Here is a 17871-nt window from a genome sequence, read left to right as displayed (position 1 = left end):
CAATGGCAGGAAAAGGGTCACCATTATTTGCATATCTGTCCCTCCTATTCTTAGTGGCATACTTTGGTTCATCAGTCTTCTTCTTTCTAAGTACCATCTCTTCAATTCCAGAGGTTGGGAATGCTTTGGCAGGTACTTCGTTTATCTTGACAAAAGGGTTCACTATTTATTTATGTAGTTCTCCATTTTCTACTATCCATCTAATACCTGAACCTCATACTTTCGTTACCTTGCCAACTTTTTCTCATTTTCCTCGCATCAGGACTTCTAAAGACATGAGGCAAAGGTCTTCATGCTGTATTTAATGAAGGCAATGCAGCCATTCACAAACATGTGTCCTCGACTTAAAGTCTTAGGGGAAAACTGCCATGTTGATGCAGTCAGAAAAAAATAGCCATCTAATGCAGTTGCATTTACTTTCTGCAGGTCTTCTAGTCTCAATCTTCCTACTCTTCAGTGGATTTGTGATCTACCCTTCCAACATGCCATATTACTGGAAATGGCTCATGTATGTGAACCCAGTTCACTGGGCTAACGTCTCCTTCTGCAGGTTCCAATTCATTGAGGGTTACCCAGATCCTTGCTCCAACTACCTTGGCCAACTCCCATTTTGTGACCAATTCCCAACAATGACAGTTGGGAAAGCATACCTGGCCTTTCATGAGCTTTCTGAAGATTCTAAGAGACCTTGGCTACCTTATGTCATTCTGCTAGGATGGATTGCCTTTGCTAGTATCTTGACACTATTAGGGCTAAAGAACATAGAATTTGTGGAGACAAGCCAGTCATTGCCCTATGTCAGAAAGTCCACCACGGTTTACAATTATGAAGAAGATGCAGACAGTGAATCTCAATCTAACTACAGTTTCAGTCAGAATTCTGAAAAATATGATGCTTCCACGTATCCTTCACCGCAAAATTCAGGGACAATTTACAGAAAAATGAAGAACAACGGCACAGTTGATGCATGGATGGAGCAATTTCGTGTGGATATAGAGAGGAACGGGCTAGGAATTCCTGTGGAGCCAGTGACTCTCCTATTTGAGGGTTTGTCATTCACAAGGTGAGCTTTATCATCCATTTGAAACCAAAACTCCATATCTCAGCTCTTTTTATGGTGCTCCTAAACCATCTCAAACTTGGATTTTTTTAAACTAATACATAATCATCTAAAATATTAAACCTAATAAAAAAACTTTGAAGTAGAAAACGAAAAGGATGGTTCCTGCATTCCATTTATATGTATGCATTCCATTTATATGTATTGACATGATAATTCATCCATCAGGTACAATGAGGGAAATAAAGAAAGGAGCTCAGTTTTCAGCAATATCACAGGCTATGCCGAACCCCAGAACATGCTAGCTTTACTAGGCGGTACAAGAACAAATAAGGCCACACTGCTCAAATGCCTGGCTGGTAGGGTCGCTTGTACAGGCAACCTACAGGCAAATGGCTTCAGACCAGGAGCTCCCTTTTGTCGGTTAATTGGGTATGTTGAGAAGCTTGATGCCCATCAACCTTACCTCTCTATACGTGAATCTCTTCAATTCAGCGCTGCACTCCGTCTAGGAAAAGAAGTTGGCTCCATGATGCGTAACATCCATGTTGAGCTGGTCCTCAGCCAGCTTGGTTTACTTCCGTATTCGAACCAGCTTGTAGGTTCCCTCTGCGACTCCACTGGAAAGACATTTGAAATAGCCAAAAAGTTAACAATTGCAGTTGAGCTGGCTGCAAATCCAAGCATTCTCCTTCTAGAAGAGCCAATATTGGGCCTTGATACCACTGGAACTTCGACTGTCCTCAATGTTCTATCTAAAGTGTCCCGTTCTGGTCGAGTCATTATCGCCACTCTTACACATGCTAATGGACGGATACTGTCCTCTTTCGACCTGGCTCTCATCTTAACAGAAGAAGGGCATCAAGCATATTTTGGCCCGGTGGGATATAACTGCAATGAGTTGCTGGAGTATTTCACATCAATCCCGAAGGCCCCTCGTTACTCTGAAAATGCAACTCCAGTTAACTTTGTTATGAGAGCTCTTGGCTTAGGTATACGAAAGGGGCAAACTCCGCAAATAAATTACGCAGAGATATATCAAACTAGTTTTTTGCAGGAGATCAACAGCAAAACAATCAGCAATGCAAAGAAATTGATCAAGGAAAGAGCATCAGAGGATCAATTTTCCACTTACTCAGCTCCATATTCACGGCAAGCCATTTGGGTTTTGTTAAGAACACAGAGATTCTTGTGGAGGAATGTGCAGTACACATATGGTAGACTTACAGGCTGCATAATGATTGGACTCTTGATGGGATCCTTGTACTATCGAATTGAATACAAGGACACATATGGTGCAACTTCACGTATGCTATACATATACATGCAAGTTTTACTCATCGGAGTGATCTCAGCCAACAATGTTATTCCCCAGATTGGCACAGACAGGTTAGTCTATTTCCGGGAGAAAAGGGCTGGAATGTATCTTCCAGTATTTTACCCGGTATCATGGGCAGTTGGTGAGATCCCATATATTTTCATTGCTACACTTGCAGTTGTAGGGATAGGGAATGGTATGGCAGGAATTGGAACAGGATCCATGGCAGAATTCCTACAGTATTGGTTAGTACTCTTCATTTTTACTTTGTGTGTAACATATTTCGGGATGATGATAACTTTCCTAGCACCACTGCCAACGCTAGCCGCATTTGCAGTGTCAATTGTGACATCAATGTGGGTGTCAGCTTCTGGTGTAGTTGTTGTCCTATCCGACATAAGGTTCTACCGATGGATGTATTGGAGCAATCCATTCCAATTTGCAATGAATGTGATGACCTCTATCAGTTTCTACTGCAATACAAAGGAGTGTGCAGCAAATTGTGGTTGCCCAAGGTTTCCAGACGGTTCGTATGTGTGGGATAAATTGGCATTGTTAAGAAGCTTGGATCATGGAAGGATGGATACAGACATACTCAAATTGTCTGCAATGTGTGTACTGTTTGCCAGTCTAGCCTTCATCTTCTTTATTGTGCTGAAGCACAACTCACCTCCACAATCATAGATCCATTGTAAGAATCAGATGGAGGCAAGTTCACTGAACAAGATTTTCCATGTATATTCATTTTTTAAAACAATATTCATTTAGTCTAGATGTTCCCTTGTCCACAACCCAATGCCTGCCTAATCTCCAATGGAAGCTGGCTAGAGAATGTGCTTATTTTGATACCATTAATAAATCCAAATATAACCACTGAAGCCAAAAGCATTACATGAGAAAAACAGGCAATGGATGACATCTAAGAAAGATCACTAAAATTCTTGCAATCCACAAAAGACTTACAAAGGAGAAGATGAAATCATATTCAAATTCCAGTTATTGTAATATATAAGCAATTAACATTTTTACACAGCAAAGCATACCTTGATGCAATCAAGGAACTATGCAAACGATGATGATACATCAAGTAGTTGATAGGTAAAAATTTACTTTATAATAACCACAAAAAAAAAAAAAAAAAGCAGTGCCCAAATCAGAAAAAAGACCTATCCCCAATCCACGAACGGAAGAGGCGGATAACCACCCTCTGGAGGCTTTAGTGATGGAGGCAGGTTACCCCAGGACATTCCCATGCTCTCTCTCACCGCAACACCTGCAAATCAAGAAAATGACAAAATTAGGCTGCAAAATCAGTAACGAAAAGAAGGAATTTATAAGGCCTAGATGTAGCCAGTATAATTGTCCATTATAGGAAAACAGCGACAGTGATACAATGCGATTCACACCCGCAACATCATCACTAACATATATATTCTAAAAATTCAATCTTTGAATATGGTTCCATGCAACACAAGATTCAATCTTTAAACATGGTTCCATACAACACAAGAGGATAAAACCTTGAATAAAATAACCAAGTAGATTCAACAGCAAAAGATCATGAATTAACAATCCTCAAAAGCTTAGTTCCAAACGTACCTGGAAAAGAACTGCCCCCAGCCAATTGATTTCCAGGCATAGTTGGTGACTGAACATTATCCTTGAAAGCAGTTCCTAAATGTCAAAACAAACACATTCTTAGACACTAAAAAGACCCCATCTTTTTCCATGACAGATTAACCACTTAATTCCCAGCTATATAATTCTCCATAAAAGCAAAAATTTTACCTTGACTAGTAGCAAAATTAGTATGCAAATACTTGCAAGAATCTCCATAAGGACAAAAACCCTTCAAAACCACAAAGAAGCACCACCATTTTAAATGAAAACAAGAGAACACATCAAAGAATCCAACCAGCCCAAGACTGATCATAGCAAATGCAAAAGAATTGAACTTATAAATTTCAAGAAAATATAAAATATAATAATACCGTTTTGACAAAGCGGTTGCAGAGTCCCTTAACAAAGCCACGAGCATCAGTGTTATTGGAATTGAGGGTGTTGTTGTTGCTGTTTCTGCTGAACCAGAGAGATTTGGCGCGTAAATGAGAGGAGCTTTGAAGATGGCGCTTTCGAGCATGTGGGGTGTCTTGGAATTGCTTGTCGCAGTAGTCGCAGTAGTATTTCCCTACGGGCATTCTTTCTTTCTTTTTGTCTCTACAGATTCAGAGAAAGAGAGCTAGCAGCCTTTGCTTTTGCTGTGCTGCCTGGTTTTAACCACTACTGCTCATTTGTTTGCAGGAAGAAGACAGGCTAGGTCCGGTCTACTCTTGGGCTTTATAGCCCTTTTCTTTTTTATAATCTTTTTTTAATTCTCGGATCATCTTTTTTTTTAAAAAAATCAAGGTTTCAATTTGGATGGAAATTTTTTATTTCACTTAAATTTTTTAGGGATATTTTATCATTTATTCGTATAGATTGGGAGGATTCTCTCACTTTGTAGATAAAAATATCCCTTGAACCACTAAGAAAAAATATATTTTTTTGAAATTTACAAAAATGATAATTTTATTTTCAAAACGAAAAAAAACCTGGAAGGAATAAAAAACCTGGAAAAATAAAGATTTCTAGCATCCTGAGAAACTTGAATTGTTCTATCATCATAATTACATTGAAGTTATTTATATTCTGCACAATATATATATATATATAGAAGTATATTATAAGAACATTATAACATAAAGGTATTATTTTATTTAACATCTAAAAATATGCTCGAATCAATTTTAATGTTATGTAGACACATAATATTATAATGTTGATTGATTGAAGTGAGATAATTTTATATATATTTGGATGATTAGGTTGAAGAAATGGATGTTGATTTTAATCTATATAAATTAATATAGAAAGATATTTCATATTTGTATAGTATTTGTTTAATATTGTAGTAGTAATATTTTTAAGTGTTTTCTTTATGATTTTGATATTCTAATATTAAAATTTTTAAGAAGATATAAAGAAATTATTTTAATATATTTATAATTAAATTTTTATTTTTTTTTGTAAAAAGACATATGGACCCCACCGTCGTTAAGAATTTTGGCCTCAAAGTTTAAAAGATTGGAAAGTCTAGATTTTGAACTAGGGTTGTCCCCTCTAACTAAGGCTTATATATTATTGTCCAAACATGCCTCTCACTGGGTCCCACTACACATCAAAGCATCCTTGCCTAACCCTCCCATTGACTTTTCGCACGGCTTTTTAGCCTCTCTTTCTTTCAAGGGTAGAATTGTGTTTTCCTTTGTGATAGCTACCTTTGAATGTGAGAACTGTTGTACTTTACTTGGTGCTCCATTTTGTCAAAATCTTCTCTTTTTTCTCTTCAAAATTCCAATTATTTCCACATATATATATATATATATATATAAAACATTTGTCAATGCTACTCATTTTTGCTCCCATTGTATTTGTCAGTGTATTTTTTTTCAATTAATGAGAATGTTGGAGTTAATTTGGGTGAATCTTGATTAATTTTACGAGTTCTGAAGTTAATAATCATGTAAGTTTATAGTAGCACTGGAATTTATAAGACTCAAATTGGTAATTTTTAAAAAGTAAATTTAAATTTTAATCAATTAAATTACATCTTTTTAAATTATTTTTTATTATAATTTAATATTTTTAAAAAAAATATCATGTATTATTTGATATGTTTGTTAGATGTTAAAAAGTCAATCTTTTCAACTCATAATTTTTATTTTGTTGTCATTGTTGGAAAGGGCTGTTCGAAATTATAATGGACTTGAATCCACTAACTACAAGGCATAAATTGGGGTTGATCGAATTAATAAAAAAGAAATTTAAAAGTTTCTTTTGAATTTTTTTTTTTAAAATGAATTAAGTTTTTAATTAGAGTTTAGAGATTTAATTAGTGATCAAATTAATTATAATTTAATTTTGTTAAAATCAAACTGAATTTAATAACATTTGGGGAAATGCATTAACCATAAAAAAAGAAAAAAATTTAACTAAATATAACAAATACAATGAAAAAAGAGAGGACAGAACACCCTAAATAAAAATAAAAGGAGAAAGAAAGCACTTTCTATAGTGTATTGTATTGGAAGGCATCTGCTTATGTTATTGCCCACAAAAATGGATCTATTTTCCCCACTTCCTCTTTCCATTGCCTGACCATCTCTTCTTCCTCCTCTTATTTTCCAAAACGGCTTTATTGGTATTATTTTTGTTGCCTGTGCTGCTTTTTTTTTTCAAAGTTTGCATCTATTTTTTTTTATTCAAGCATGCAAAGATTGAAACTTTTTGGGGATTTTGAGATAATTTGTGTGTATTGGCTTCTGGGTTGTGTTGGATCTTGTTGAAGCTTTGATTTTTCTATCCGGTTTGGTTTGTCTTGTGTTTTTGGAGGGGTAATTTTAGATTTTCTTTGTGGATTATGTTCTTGGGCTTTGATTTTTTTTGTTAATTATTGTGATTTTTTTTGTTAATTATTGTCTTGGGAATTTTTTTTGGGATGATTTGTTTGTTTTTATTGTTAGATCTTAGTGGTCTATGTTTGCTTTATTGTAATTTTTTTAAGTATATTTCGTGGAGATCAAAATACTTTTACTGGTTTCATTTGCTTGTCATTTCTTCAAGTGATGTTTTCTTTTGATGTGTTAATTTATCTCCTGTTTCTTTGTATTCTGCTGTGTTGGTGTTTGAGCTTCTTGGTTTTGAACCTGGGGAAGGAATTTACGTGTAGAACCTGACTTGATCTGTTTTGTTATGCGTATTCATCAGTCATTAATTTATGCAGTAAAGTGGATAAACTTTAGAGTGTGAATTTATTGTTGAAGTACTAGCTTTTTGTAATTGACCTTGAGTTTTATTTCGTGGGTTTTGGTTTAGTTCTGTTACATTGTGGAAGATGAATGGATTGATATCATGTGTTTGATGCAATTTCAATCAATTAGTTGAGAGTTCTAACATTTTTCGATTGCTGCAGGTAATGTTTAATTCCACTGAAGTTCGAGAGTAAGACAGAATAATTTATTTTTGTCTAGCAAATGGCTTCTGCGGGGGTGGCACCTACCTCGGGTTTGAGAGAAGCTGGTGTCCATAATGCTGGCGTGGACAAGTTACCTGAGGAAATGAATGACATGAAAATTAGGGATGACAAAGTATGGTGATTAGCACATCTTTCCTGCTTATCATTGGTTTTGCCACTTTTTTTTTGTTGTCCTTGGTGGATTTTGGATATAGTCTCTCAACTCAGGCATGTATTTTTAGGACATGGAGGCAACAGTAGTGGATGGCAATGGTACAGAGACAGGTCATATTATAGTAACAACAATTGGTGGTAGAAATGGCCAGCCAAAGCAGGTATAATTGTCCGCCTTCCTTCTCCATTAATATCTTCTAGCAAGTCAAGAGCCCCTTGCAATTTGAGGGTAATTTTCAGGATGTAGCGTGATGGGGTTTAAAATGACTGGCCCAATTTGCTTCCTGATTGGGAGAAGTTCTTTTCACATATTCCATCCTATGCATTATTCTCCGTTTCTAATTAAAGATGATGAATCAGCATTTTAGTTTGTTTATTAGGGGATGTCCCATTCTCTTGTTTTGTATTATAATTCTTTTTATCGTAATCAATATGTCTTTCTTCTATTTAAACTATGCAGACAATAAGTTACATGGCTGAGCGTGTTGTTGGGAATGGTTCATTTGGAGTTGTTTTCCAGGTATGCTGTCTTAGACTATAGTGTTTTGCTGAATATTTCTCGATAGTGTATTGCTACATTCTTTCTAGATTGTCACCGAGTACTCATGTTTCCATTTTGCCTTTCTGCATACTTGGTTTTAGGCAAAATGCTTAGAGACCAGTGAAACTGTTGCTATAAAGAAAGTTCTTCAAGATAAGAGGTACAAGAACCGTGAGCTGCAAACCATGCGTCTCCTTGACCACCCGAATGTTGTCTCCTTGAAGCATTGCTTCTTTTCAACGACTGAGAAAGATGAGCTTTATCTTAATCTGGTTCTTGAGTACGTCCCCGAAACTGTTCATCGTGTGATTAAACACTACCGCAAGTTGAATCAGAAGATGCCACTAATATATGTCAAACTCTATACATATCAGGTATGGAGCTATTCAATTGAATTGGTTTTTTACAGTGGTCTGTGCTTAAGATGTGTAAAATTTAGATGTCCTTGTTCTTGTGGACCCATTTTCTTCTTTTGTACTTTTTTTATCCATTACTTTGTTATTTCTTTCTCCCAAGGCACCTAAATTTTTTGCCTCAATACTTGAAACAGTATCATCTTGGAGGTATTGTTTATTAGAAATATTGGCAAGATGTTAACATGTTGATTCTTGGCAGATATTTAGGGCATTGTCATACATCCATCGTGCTATTGGGGTGTGTCATCGTGACATTAAACCTCAAAACCTTTTGGTAAGATTTTGTGTGCATTTTATGGCTTATACGTGTATATGTTTAGTGTATTCCTCTAGTCCACCATCACCAATTTATCATTTTTTTTCTTTTTGGGGAATGAAAACGTAGAATGTATATGTGATACTTTAATTGTTGTGGAACCGTAAGTAGTTCTATACATCTTCAACAAAAGTTGATTAAAAAAATATAAATATTTGGTTGTAACCTGTCTTATGTAAGTAAAGCGATCATCCTCCTTGATTGGAGGACACAATCTTTTGTTTTGTTTATACACTCATTTATTTGATGTCACCAAGCATTTTTTTAAAGTTAGTTTCAAATTTTTTCTTGATGCAGGTGAATCCTCATACACATCAGGTTAAATTATGTGATTTTGGCAGTGCTAAAGTCTTGGTATGCTTTGCTACTTGTTATTTTTTACTGTTTGGTCTTCACATTTGCTTTTATTTTTTTACTGGGATACTGTTTCTTCTGACAGGTTAAAGGGGAGCCAAATATATCTTATATCTGCTCTAGGTATTACAGAGCACCTGAACTTATATTTGGAGCAACTGAATACACCACAGCTATTGACATCTGGTCTGCTGGCTGTGTGCTTGCTGAGCTATTGCTTGGACAGGTAGGAAGCTTTTGTAGACAAGGTTTTTTTTTTTTTTAATTTCTTTCACATTATGATCTCCACAACAAGCTTTAATAAATGTATTGATTATGTCAGCCTCTATTTCCTGGTGAGAGTGGAGTCGACCAGCTTGTTGAGATTATCAAGGTAAGTTTAGTACCTTGAACCTTCTAATTGCTCTGTCTACACATTAAGTGGAGTTTTTTCTTTTTTTTATCACATCAAAGAAAGTTGTCTACTCTTTGGTAAAATATACATTTCTTCTGGGACTGACATTATCCGTGATTGATTTTAATTCATAAAATGCTCTATTTTCCAGGTTTTGGGCACTCCAACAAGGGAGGAAATTAAGTGCATGAACCCAAATTATACAGAGTACAAATTCCCGCAGATTAAAGCTCATCCTTGGCACAAGGTATTATAAATTCTAGATTTGTATTTTGTGGTTCATGCTATTACCTTCTTATCATCCATTAACTTCTGTTTGTTTCATGCTTAGATATTCCACAAGCGCATGCCTCCAGAAGCAGTTGATCTGGTTTCAAGATTACTACAATACTCCCCTAACTTGCGGTGCACAGCTGTGAGTGTTTTTCTGGAATAATACTCTGCTCCATATGACCATATAATTTTGTGAATGTATCATAACCTTCTTTAAATTTCTATGTTTCTTTCCCTAGCATTGGTTTTTACTATTTTACTTTGAAAGCCTGATGTTTAGATAAAACTGTCACTTGAACATGGACTTGTGTCCGTTGCACAATTGTAACTTTGTTACTGCTTGATTTTGAACACTGAAGCTTGTTAGATATTTTTACCTGGTGTTGATTATATAGAACGGAGCTTGTTAGGTGCTCATTGTGATCACTTCCTCTGGGTTTGTTTAATTTTTTGCTTGATTCGAAGCTATCTTACTACTATGTGCTTACTCTGGTTTCAGTTGGATGCCTTGACGCATCCCTTTTTTGACGAGCTCCGTGACCAAAACACCCGCTTGCCAAATGGGCGTTTCCTTCCACCATTATTTAACTTCAAATCTCATGGTATGAAATTATTATAGAGAAATTGTTTTTTCATGAATTTGAGTTCATAATTCATTAATCTCGTGTACTTACTTTTGTTGTTTCTACTGCTGCTGATATTCAACTAGAATTGAAGGGGGTGTCAGTTGAGATGTTGGTCAAATTGGTACCCGAGCATGCAAGAAAACAATGTGCCTTTCTTGGTTTATGATTTTATGTAATGTTACAAACTCAGCAAGTGTTGTCCCAATCTGGAAAGCTATGATTGTTCTCTCGTATCTATGCTGCTTGGTTCCCTGTGCATCTTTGTTGTATCCCATTTATATTATGTAAACGCAGATTTAGAGACAATGGTACTTGATGTTTGCCCTAGCCTCCATTGGCGGTCTGATTACTCTCTGTACCTTGTAATGTTAGTGAACAGCTAAAGATCAAATGTGAGTTATAGTTTTTTGTTATTTTTTAAAAGTGTTTTTTTGTTTGAAAGTTTAATTAGAAATATATTAAAATAATAATTTTTTAATTTTTTAAAATTTATTTTTGATATCAGAATAAAAAAAAACAAATTATTTTGAAATAAAAAAAATTATTTTTTTCAAAGTTTTTTTTTTAAATGCAAAAATAAATAGCCATAGAAGTGTTGATGAAGAGGGCTTAACAGATATCATCTGTTTCGACAAAGAAGTAGCTAGCCCATGTTTTTGGTAATATGCTCTTCGACTGAGTTCTTCGAACTTGGATGCAAACTGTGGACAAGGACTCCAGTCCTGTGTAACAAAGATTGTTAAGAAAAACTTCGAATGGATTACCGTAAACCTCGTTATCCTGAAAATGTACATTGCCACCCCCTAACACACACACACACACAAACACACACACACACACACACACACATATATATATATATAGATGCCAGATTTTTACTTATTGGGGGTGAACTTCAATCTTAAACTAACCTTAAATTGATTTATACACATGGTAATTGAGATGTCGATTGGCTGGAAAGTGCCTAACAGCCATTTTTGGGCTTCTGAATAGAGGAAAATGCATTAAACAAAAAGTAAATTTTCTGTAAGCAAATGAATATGTGAGAGTGAATATTTTTTTTTAGACACATGCACATGAGAAATATCCATAGAAGAACCTTGCATATAATTACATATTTTCCACAACTTGATTGATTTGATGACCCTTTTGGCCTCTTTAGCTCCCCCTCTCTTCAGCTTCCCATCTTAATCATTCCTCATTGTAGCTGTCATACATTAATCACTCTCTCTGTACCTCCGAATCCCCCATGTAGAAGCAATCCATTTGTCGTTGTCATCCATTTCTTTCTAAAAAAGTTCACACCTTTGACCTCGAGTTTTCTCTTGTGAATCATAAGATAAACATTCCATAGGTGCCTACTAGTGGTAAATCTTTAATTTCAATCTTTTTTCTATCTGGGTTTTGTTTGTTATTTCATAATTCAATGAATTCAAGCACCAGATTTAGCTCCAGATTCTGACCTTTTTTTGTGGGGGGTTGTGTAGCTGGTTCTGAAGATCAAGACTTTTGATTGCAGACGTTGAGATTTGTTACCTTTTTATTGGATACGTGATTGCTTATTACTGAATTGAGGTTTGAGATTTTTCAGATAGAGGAGGTGATAGAGCAATCTTTCTTTGATTACTAGTATGGTCAATGGATGTTTCTGGATGTGAAGTTATTGACGACTCTTTTTTTTTTTTCATTTTTTGATTTCTGAGTGCAGGAATGTTCTGCTCCTGCTACAGGGAAGACTGAGATATGTAAGCTCTAATCCAATTCTTTGTTTGGGTTTTGACAAAATGAATGAAAGTAGAAAAGAACTGTAAAATTTTTGAATTTAGAATGTTTCCTTATCTGGGAATGATAGGCTTAAACAATGAACTTAAATCCCAAAATCAGATCTTTCTCAAATTGAAAAGATGTAGATGTGCATAGAAGATTCATCAACTGTAGTTTATGAATTAAGATCTGATAGCTCATTAATCTTAGTATCAAGATTCAGAACAGATTTTAATTTCTTGCAACATTGGAAGTTCTGATTGTTCTAGTTTCTCTGAAATATTTTGTTGGTTTCTGATTTTGCATATTGTTGATCATGGCTAATCAAAGTGTATCCAGGTCAACGTTTTTCCATATGGAGAGAAGGAAATGAACTGATGACTATTTGTTATTTGTCAGTGTTTTTGCTGATCATCTAGCGGGACTTGCTCAGTTGTTGAGAAATCAAGATCTGTTTTTGAACCACATGCAATGACTGAAAATAGGAATGCTAATGCAAAACCCTCAAATGGGAAGCCTACAGGAGCTGCCAGTCCTTACGCGATAGATTTGGATAACTTCACCAAGCGCTTGAACATGTTGTATTCACATTGGAAGGAACACCATAGTGACCTATGGGGTGCTTCTGATGCTCTTGCTATAGCAACGCCTCCGGCTTCTGAGGATCTCCGGTATCTGAAGTCATCAGCACTGAACATTTGGTTGGTTGGATATGAGTTCCCAGAGACGATTATGGTCTTCCTGAAGAAGCAGATCCTTTTCTTATGTAGCCAGAAAAAGGCTTCTTTGCTTGATGTTGTGAAGAAGTCTGCCAAAGAGGCTGTGGGTGTTGAGGTTGTGATACTCGTGAAGACCAAAAATGATGATGGAAGTGGTTTGATGGATATCATTTTTCATGCTGTCCTAGCTCAGTCAAATTCTAATGGGCATAATACTCCTGTCATTGGACGTATAGCAAGAGAAAGTCCTGAAGGGAAGCTTTTGGAGACATGGGATGAAAAGGTAAAGAACGTTAATTGTGAACTAAGAGATGTAACAAATGGGTTCTCGGACTTATTTGCTGTCAAAGACAGCACTGAGCTTACAAATGTAAGGAAAGCAGCGTTTTTGAGTTCTTCAGTAATGAAGCAGTTTGTGGTGCCAAAGCTTGAAAAGGTCATTGATGAGGAGAAGAAGATCTCCCATTCTTCATTGATGGGTGACACAGAGAAGGCAATATTGGAACCTGCAAGAATTAAGGTAAAGCTGAAGGCAGAGAATGTTGATATTTGCTATCCTCCAGTTTTTCAGAGTGGAGGAGAGTTTGATCTGAAACCGAGTGCTGCAAGCAATGATGAGAACCTCTACTATGACTCTACTAGTGTGATCATATGTGCAATCGGGTCTCGATACAACAGCTACTGCTCAAATGTTGCAAGAACTTATCTGATTGATGCCAATCCGATGCAGAGCAAGGCATATGAGATCCTCCTTCAGGCCCATGAAGCAGCTATCAGTGCATTGAAGCCTGGGAACATGGTCAGTGCTGTGTATCAAGCAGCGCTCTCTGTGGTTGAGAAGGATGCTCCCGAATTAACTGCAAACTTGACGAAAACTGCTGGAACTGGAATCGGCCTTGAGTTTCGTGAGTCAGGGCTTAGTCTTAATTCCAAGAATGATCAAGTTATGAGACAAGGGATGGTTTTCAATGTGTCTCTTGGCTTTCAGCATTTGCAGGCAGAGACCAAAAACCCAAAGACCCAGAAATATTCTGTCTTACTTGCAGATACAGTGATTGTTGGTGAGAAGTTCGCAGATGTGGTGACTTCAAAGTGTACTAAAGCTGTTAAAGATGTGGCATACTCATTCAATGAGGATGATCAGGAAGAAGATCGGCCAAAAGTCAAGCCTGAACGTAGAGGGAGTGAGACCACCTTGTCTAAGGCAACACTCAGGTCAGACAACCATGAAATGTCAAAGAAGGAGCTACGAAGGCAGCACCAGGCAGAGCTTGCCCGCCAAAAGAATGAAGAGACTGCGAGGAGGCTTGCTGGTGGGGGTTCTGCTGCAACAGATAATCGCGGTGGTGCGAAGACAATCGGTGATTTAATTGCATATAAGAATGTCAATGATCTCCCCCCTCCTCGAGACTTTATGATTCAGATTGACCAGAGGAATGAAGCCATAATATTACCAATCCATGGAAGCATGGTTCCTTTCCATGTTGCCACTGTGAAGAGTGTGTCTAGTCAGCAGGATAATAACCGAACTTGCTACATACGGATAATATTTAATGTGCCTGGCACCCCTTTTAACCCTCATGATGCAAACTCCCTTAAGTTTCAAGGGTCAATATACTTGAAGGAGGTTTCGTTTCGTTCGAAGGACTCTAGACATATAAGTGAAGTGGTACAGCAGATTAAAACACTACGTCGACAGGTAACTTCCAGAGAATCTGAGAGGGCTGAGAGAGCGACCTTAGTTAGTCAAGAAAAGCTTCAACTCTCATCTTCCAAATTCAAGCCAATGAAATTGTTAGATCTATGGGTCCGTCCTCCTTTTGGTGGTCGTGGAAGAAAATTGACTGGTTCACTTGAATCCCACACAAATGGCTTGCGCTATTCAACTTCAAGGCCTGATGAACGTGTTGATGTAATGTTTGGTAACATTAAGCATGCATTCTTTCAGCCAGCAGAGAAGGAAATGATTACTCTCCTGCACTTTCATTTGCATAATCACATAATGGTGGGGAACAAAAAGACCAAGGATGTGCAATTTTATATTGAGGTAATCGATGTGGTCCAGACAATTGGAGGGAGTAAAAGATCAGCCTATGACCCTGATGAGATCGAGGAAGAACAACGCGAGAGGGATCGAAAGAATAAAATAAACATGGACTTCCAGAACTTTGTGAACCGGGTGAATGATGTATGGAGCCAACCTCAATTCAAAGCACTTGACCTTGAGTTTGATCAGCCTTTAAGAGAGCTTGGGTTCCATGGGGTTCCCCACAAAGTTTCAGCTTTCATAGTTCCAACATCAAGTTGCTTGGTTGAGCTGATAGAGACACCTTGTGTGGTGATAACTCTGAGTGAGATTGAGATAGTTAATCTGGAGAGAGTTGGCCTTGGACAGAAGAATTTTGATATGACTGTTGTCTTCAAGGACTTCAAACGGGATGTCCTTCGAATAGACTCTATCCCCTCTACATCACTGGATGGCATAAAGGAGTGGCTTAACACCACTGACCTCAAGTATTACGAGAGTAGATTAAATCTCAATTGGCGACCTATACTGAAAACTATCACTGATGATCCGGAAAAATTCATAGAGGATGGTGGGTGGGAATTTTTAAACATGGAAGTTAGTGATTCAGATTCTGAAAACTCAGCAGACTCAGATCAGGGGTACATGCCTTCAGATGTGCAATCTGACTCAGGTTCCGATGATGAAGATGATTTAAGTGAGTCTTTGGTGGAATCCGAGGATGATGAGGAAGAGGACTCTGAGGAAGACTCAGAGGAGGAGGAAGGAAAGACATGGGAAGAGTTGGAGAGGGAAGCAAGTTATGCTGACAGGGAAAAGGGGAATGATTCAGATAGTGAGGAGGAGAGAAAAAGAAGGAAGATCAAGGCATTTGGCAAGGCTCGAGAGCCAGCTCGAGCTCCCACTCGACCACCAGCTCGGCCACCAGCTCGAGCTCCTGCTCGGCCACCAGCTCGAGCTCCTGCTCGACCGTCAGCTAGGCCGCCAGCTCGGCCACCAGCTCGGCCACCAGCTCGGCCAGTAACCCGACAACCTGATAGAAGAAATGTGAGCAGCGGTCTTCACAAGAGACCCAAGCTAAGGTGACCAAAGGTGTCTATGCCTCTATGCCTTGTTAAACTAGCAGCTGCAGCTCTGTAGGTGGTAGTTACATAATCTAGCCAGAATAATGTCTCTTGCAAGGAAGCATATGTTTTGGATTTCTCTCCTCTCTGTTTCTTGGTATTGTTATTTTATATGCTCGTTGGACGAACTGGTTGGATTATAGACTCTTTACTTGTAAACTAGTTTTGAAACTCACAGCCATAACAATTCGTTTACTTGTAAAATAGTGGAATCCAAATTCAGAGCTTTCCGTATATTTTTTCTGCTTCTTTCCATTTTTACCTTGAATCTCCTGCTTGTGAATGTACTCCTCGGATCATTTCCTTTCCAGCGATTAGAATATGATGAGTTGCGTTTGGATCTTCAAATTTAAATTCCACATTTGGTTTCCTCAAATGTTACTGATGGCATCGGAGGCAAGATCAACCACATGTGGCCAAAATGGTGACTCCTGTACAGTTGATGGTGCTGAGCGTGTTGTGTATAAAACCCCTCCTTTTTTGTCACAGAGATAGAGGTTTCTTTGTCACTCAAACGGATACACCAAATGCGAAGACAGTGAACAGGAGAAAGCATTGTTCTCGAAATGGGTTCTCGCACAAGAACTCAAATTCATACTTATTACTATATAATTATCTCTTGTATATTCTCTCACCTTTCAAAATCAAAATCATATATAAAAAAGAAACACAACATAAAATCTGAAATTAAACTGGAAAAAAAAAAAGCTCAAATAACATCTTTCAAACTTTGAGGTCTTCGCCTTTTTATAAAACTAGACCTGTAAAATTATTTGGAAAAAATTAAACCTGATTCAATCATCAAATCAAAAATGGTATTTTCTTGTCAAGATGTTCCTCTGATGTGAAGAGATCTCTTCTTAATCTTAGCTTTGTCTCATTGAGTCATAAATGAATTTGCTAAGGTTTCTATATAATTCGTTCATGAAAGATCATCCACACCTGATTATTCAGAACTATTGTATTGTTTGAACTCTCCCACATCATTATGTTTCGCAGCAAGTCATTGGTTCCCATGTTCTGCTTTCTCTGGTTCATAGCATGGCATGGAGCTGTTTTCTGTTTTGAAAGAGTTGATCTTATTTTACTTACAGATTTGCTGCGTCTTTCAATCCGTGCATCCATCATGATAGTTGTCTGTTTTGCTATGCTAAACATGAAATCAGCAACGTGCTCATGTTTTCAGAGATGGGTATGGCTGCATTTGTTCAAGGCTTTTTTTCCCAGTTTTCTCTTTGATTTTATGATGGATGAAGTGTTGCTTTCTTTTATTGTATACTATTTCCATTATTATGTGTCACTTAGCTTGGATAATTGAATTATTTTTACATAAAATTTGTATCTTACCATTACCCTATTAGTTCTCTACTCTCTCTCTCTCTCCTGTTTAAACCATTGTGATGAGGTCTATGCATGCATCAAAGATAAGAGGTGGTTTGGGTTTTGGGACATCATCACAACATCTTAACCAGGCACTCCTTGCCAAACAAGGATGGAGATTAATGCAAACATGAAGACTCTCTAGGCACACATCTTCTGACCCAGATACCATCCAAGGAGCTCGTTCTGCCACACAAGTCTAGGAAATTGTTCATGCAATCCATGGCGCAGCATTTTTGAAGCTAAAAACAACTACTGGATCATGGTCTGCTGTGGAGGACTGCATTACAGTGCACGTAGGAACATCATGCAAATGAAGATTATAGCAGAAAG

The 17871-nt window shown here is 37.2% G+C and overlaps 4 protein-coding genes across 6 annotated transcripts; 3 read left to right on the top strand and 1 right to left on the bottom strand.

Annotated features, from left to right (window-relative positions):
- Window positions 1-371: 371 nt before the first annotated feature.
- LOC133669568 (pleiotropic drug resistance protein TUR2-like) lies at window positions 372-3158 on the top strand. The gene is made up of 2 exons (XM_062089763.1): window positions 372-1063; window positions 1289-3158. Exons 1-2 carry the CDS (start codon window positions 375-377, stop codon window positions 3060-3062), a joined length of 2463 nt encoding a protein of 820 aa, XP_061945747.1. The 5' UTR covers window positions 372-374; the 3' UTR covers window positions 3063-3158.
- A 202-nt stretch (window positions 3159-3360) lies between these two features.
- On the bottom strand, window positions 3361-4692 carry LOC133669569 (zinc finger CCCH domain-containing protein 3). The gene is made up of 4 exons (XM_062089765.1): window positions 4370-4692; window positions 4167-4227; window positions 3978-4052; window positions 3361-3651 (listed from the first exon to the last, which is right to left on the bottom strand). Exons 1-4 carry the CDS (start codon window positions 4574-4576, stop codon window positions 3545-3547), a joined length of 450 nt encoding a protein of 149 aa, XP_061945749.1. The 5' UTR covers window positions 4577-4692; the 3' UTR covers window positions 3361-3544.
- Window positions 4693-6449: 1757 nt separating this feature from the next.
- Window positions 6450-10938, top strand: LOC133669987 (shaggy-related protein kinase alpha-like). 2 transcript variants are annotated; one of them, XM_062090363.1, is made up of 13 exons: window positions 6450-6618; window positions 7390-7564; window positions 7674-7766; window positions 8066-8125; window positions 8248-8520; window positions 8762-8836; window positions 9176-9232; window positions 9318-9458; window positions 9555-9605; window positions 9778-9873; window positions 9958-10041; window positions 10399-10501; window positions 10609-10938. In XM_062090363.1, the coding sequence occupies exons 2-13, from the start codon at window positions 7451-7453 to the stop codon at window positions 10689-10691; spliced, it is 1230 nt and encodes a 409-aa protein (XP_061946347.1). In that variant the 5' UTR covers window positions 6450-6618; window positions 7390-7450; the 3' UTR covers window positions 10692-10938. The 2 variants fall into 2 exon arrangements, with proteins under 2 accessions (XP_061946347.1, XP_061946348.1); XM_062090364.1 differs by lacking the exon at window positions 6450-6618 and adding an exon at window positions 6644-6811.
- Window positions 10939-11497: 559 nt separating this feature from the next.
- LOC133669986 (FACT complex subunit SPT16-like) lies at window positions 11498-16394 on the top strand. Of its 2 annotated transcripts, none has more exons than XM_062090361.1 (4): window positions 11498-11892; window positions 12013-12125; window positions 12234-12270; window positions 12689-16394. In XM_062090361.1, the coding sequence occupies exon 4, from the start codon at window positions 12761-12763 to the stop codon at window positions 16118-16120; it is 3360 nt and encodes a 1119-aa protein (XP_061946345.1). In that variant the 5' UTR covers window positions 11498-11892; window positions 12013-12125; window positions 12234-12270; window positions 12689-12760; the 3' UTR covers window positions 16121-16394. The 2 variants fall into 2 exon arrangements, with proteins under 2 accessions (XP_061946345.1, XP_061946346.1); XM_062090362.1 differs by having other exon boundaries at window positions 12629-16394.
- Window positions 16395-17871: the final 1477 nt, after the last annotated feature.

The sequence above is a fragment of the Populus nigra genome, chromosome 12, assembly GCF_951802175.1.
Source record: "Populus nigra chromosome 12, ddPopNigr1.1, whole genome shotgun sequence".
Lineage (NCBI taxonomy): Eukaryota > Viridiplantae > Streptophyta > Magnoliopsida > Malpighiales > Salicaceae > Populus > Populus nigra.
The sequence above is the reverse complement of the archived record's forward strand: the minus strand, read 5'-3'. Positions and strand labels throughout refer to the sequence as shown.

Excerpts from the sequence above, each read along its gene's own strand:
- LOC133669568 (XM_062089763.1), top strand. The coding sequence starts at position 375 with ATGCAGTCAGAAAAAAATAGCCATCTAATGCAGTTGCATTTACTTTCT. Across the intron at positions 1,064-1,288 it reads GAGGGTTTGTCATTCACAAG|GTACAATGAGGGAAATAAAG; the intron begins GTGAGCTTTATC and ends TTCATCCATCAG.
- LOC133669569 (XM_062089765.1), bottom strand. The coding sequence starts at position 4,576 with ATGCCCGTAGGGAAATACTACTGCGACTACTGCGACAAGCAATTCCAA. Across the intron at positions 4,228-4,369 it reads GCAACCGCTTTGTCAAAACG|GGTTTTTGTCCTTATGGAGA; the intron begins GTATTATTATAT and ends GTGGTTTTGAAG. Across the intron at positions 4,053-4,166 it reads TAATTTTGCTACTAGTCAAG|GAACTGCTTTCAAGGATAAT; the intron begins GTAAAATTTTTG and ends TTTGACATTTAG.
- LOC133669987 (XM_062090363.1), top strand. The coding sequence starts at position 7,451 with ATGGCTTCTGCGGGGGTGGCACCTACCTCGGGTTTGAGAGAAGCTGGT. Across the intron at positions 8,521-8,761 it reads TCAAACTCTATACATATCAG|ATATTTAGGGCATTGTCATA; the intron begins GTATGGAGCTAT and ends GATTCTTGGCAG. Across the intron at positions 9,606-9,777 it reads AGCTTGTTGAGATTATCAAG|GTTTTGGGCACTCCAACAAG; the intron begins GTAAGTTTAGTA and ends TCTATTTTCCAG.
- LOC133669986 (XM_062090361.1), top strand. The coding sequence starts at position 12,761 with ATGACTGAAAATAGGAATGCTAATGCAAAACCCTCAAATGGGAAGCCT.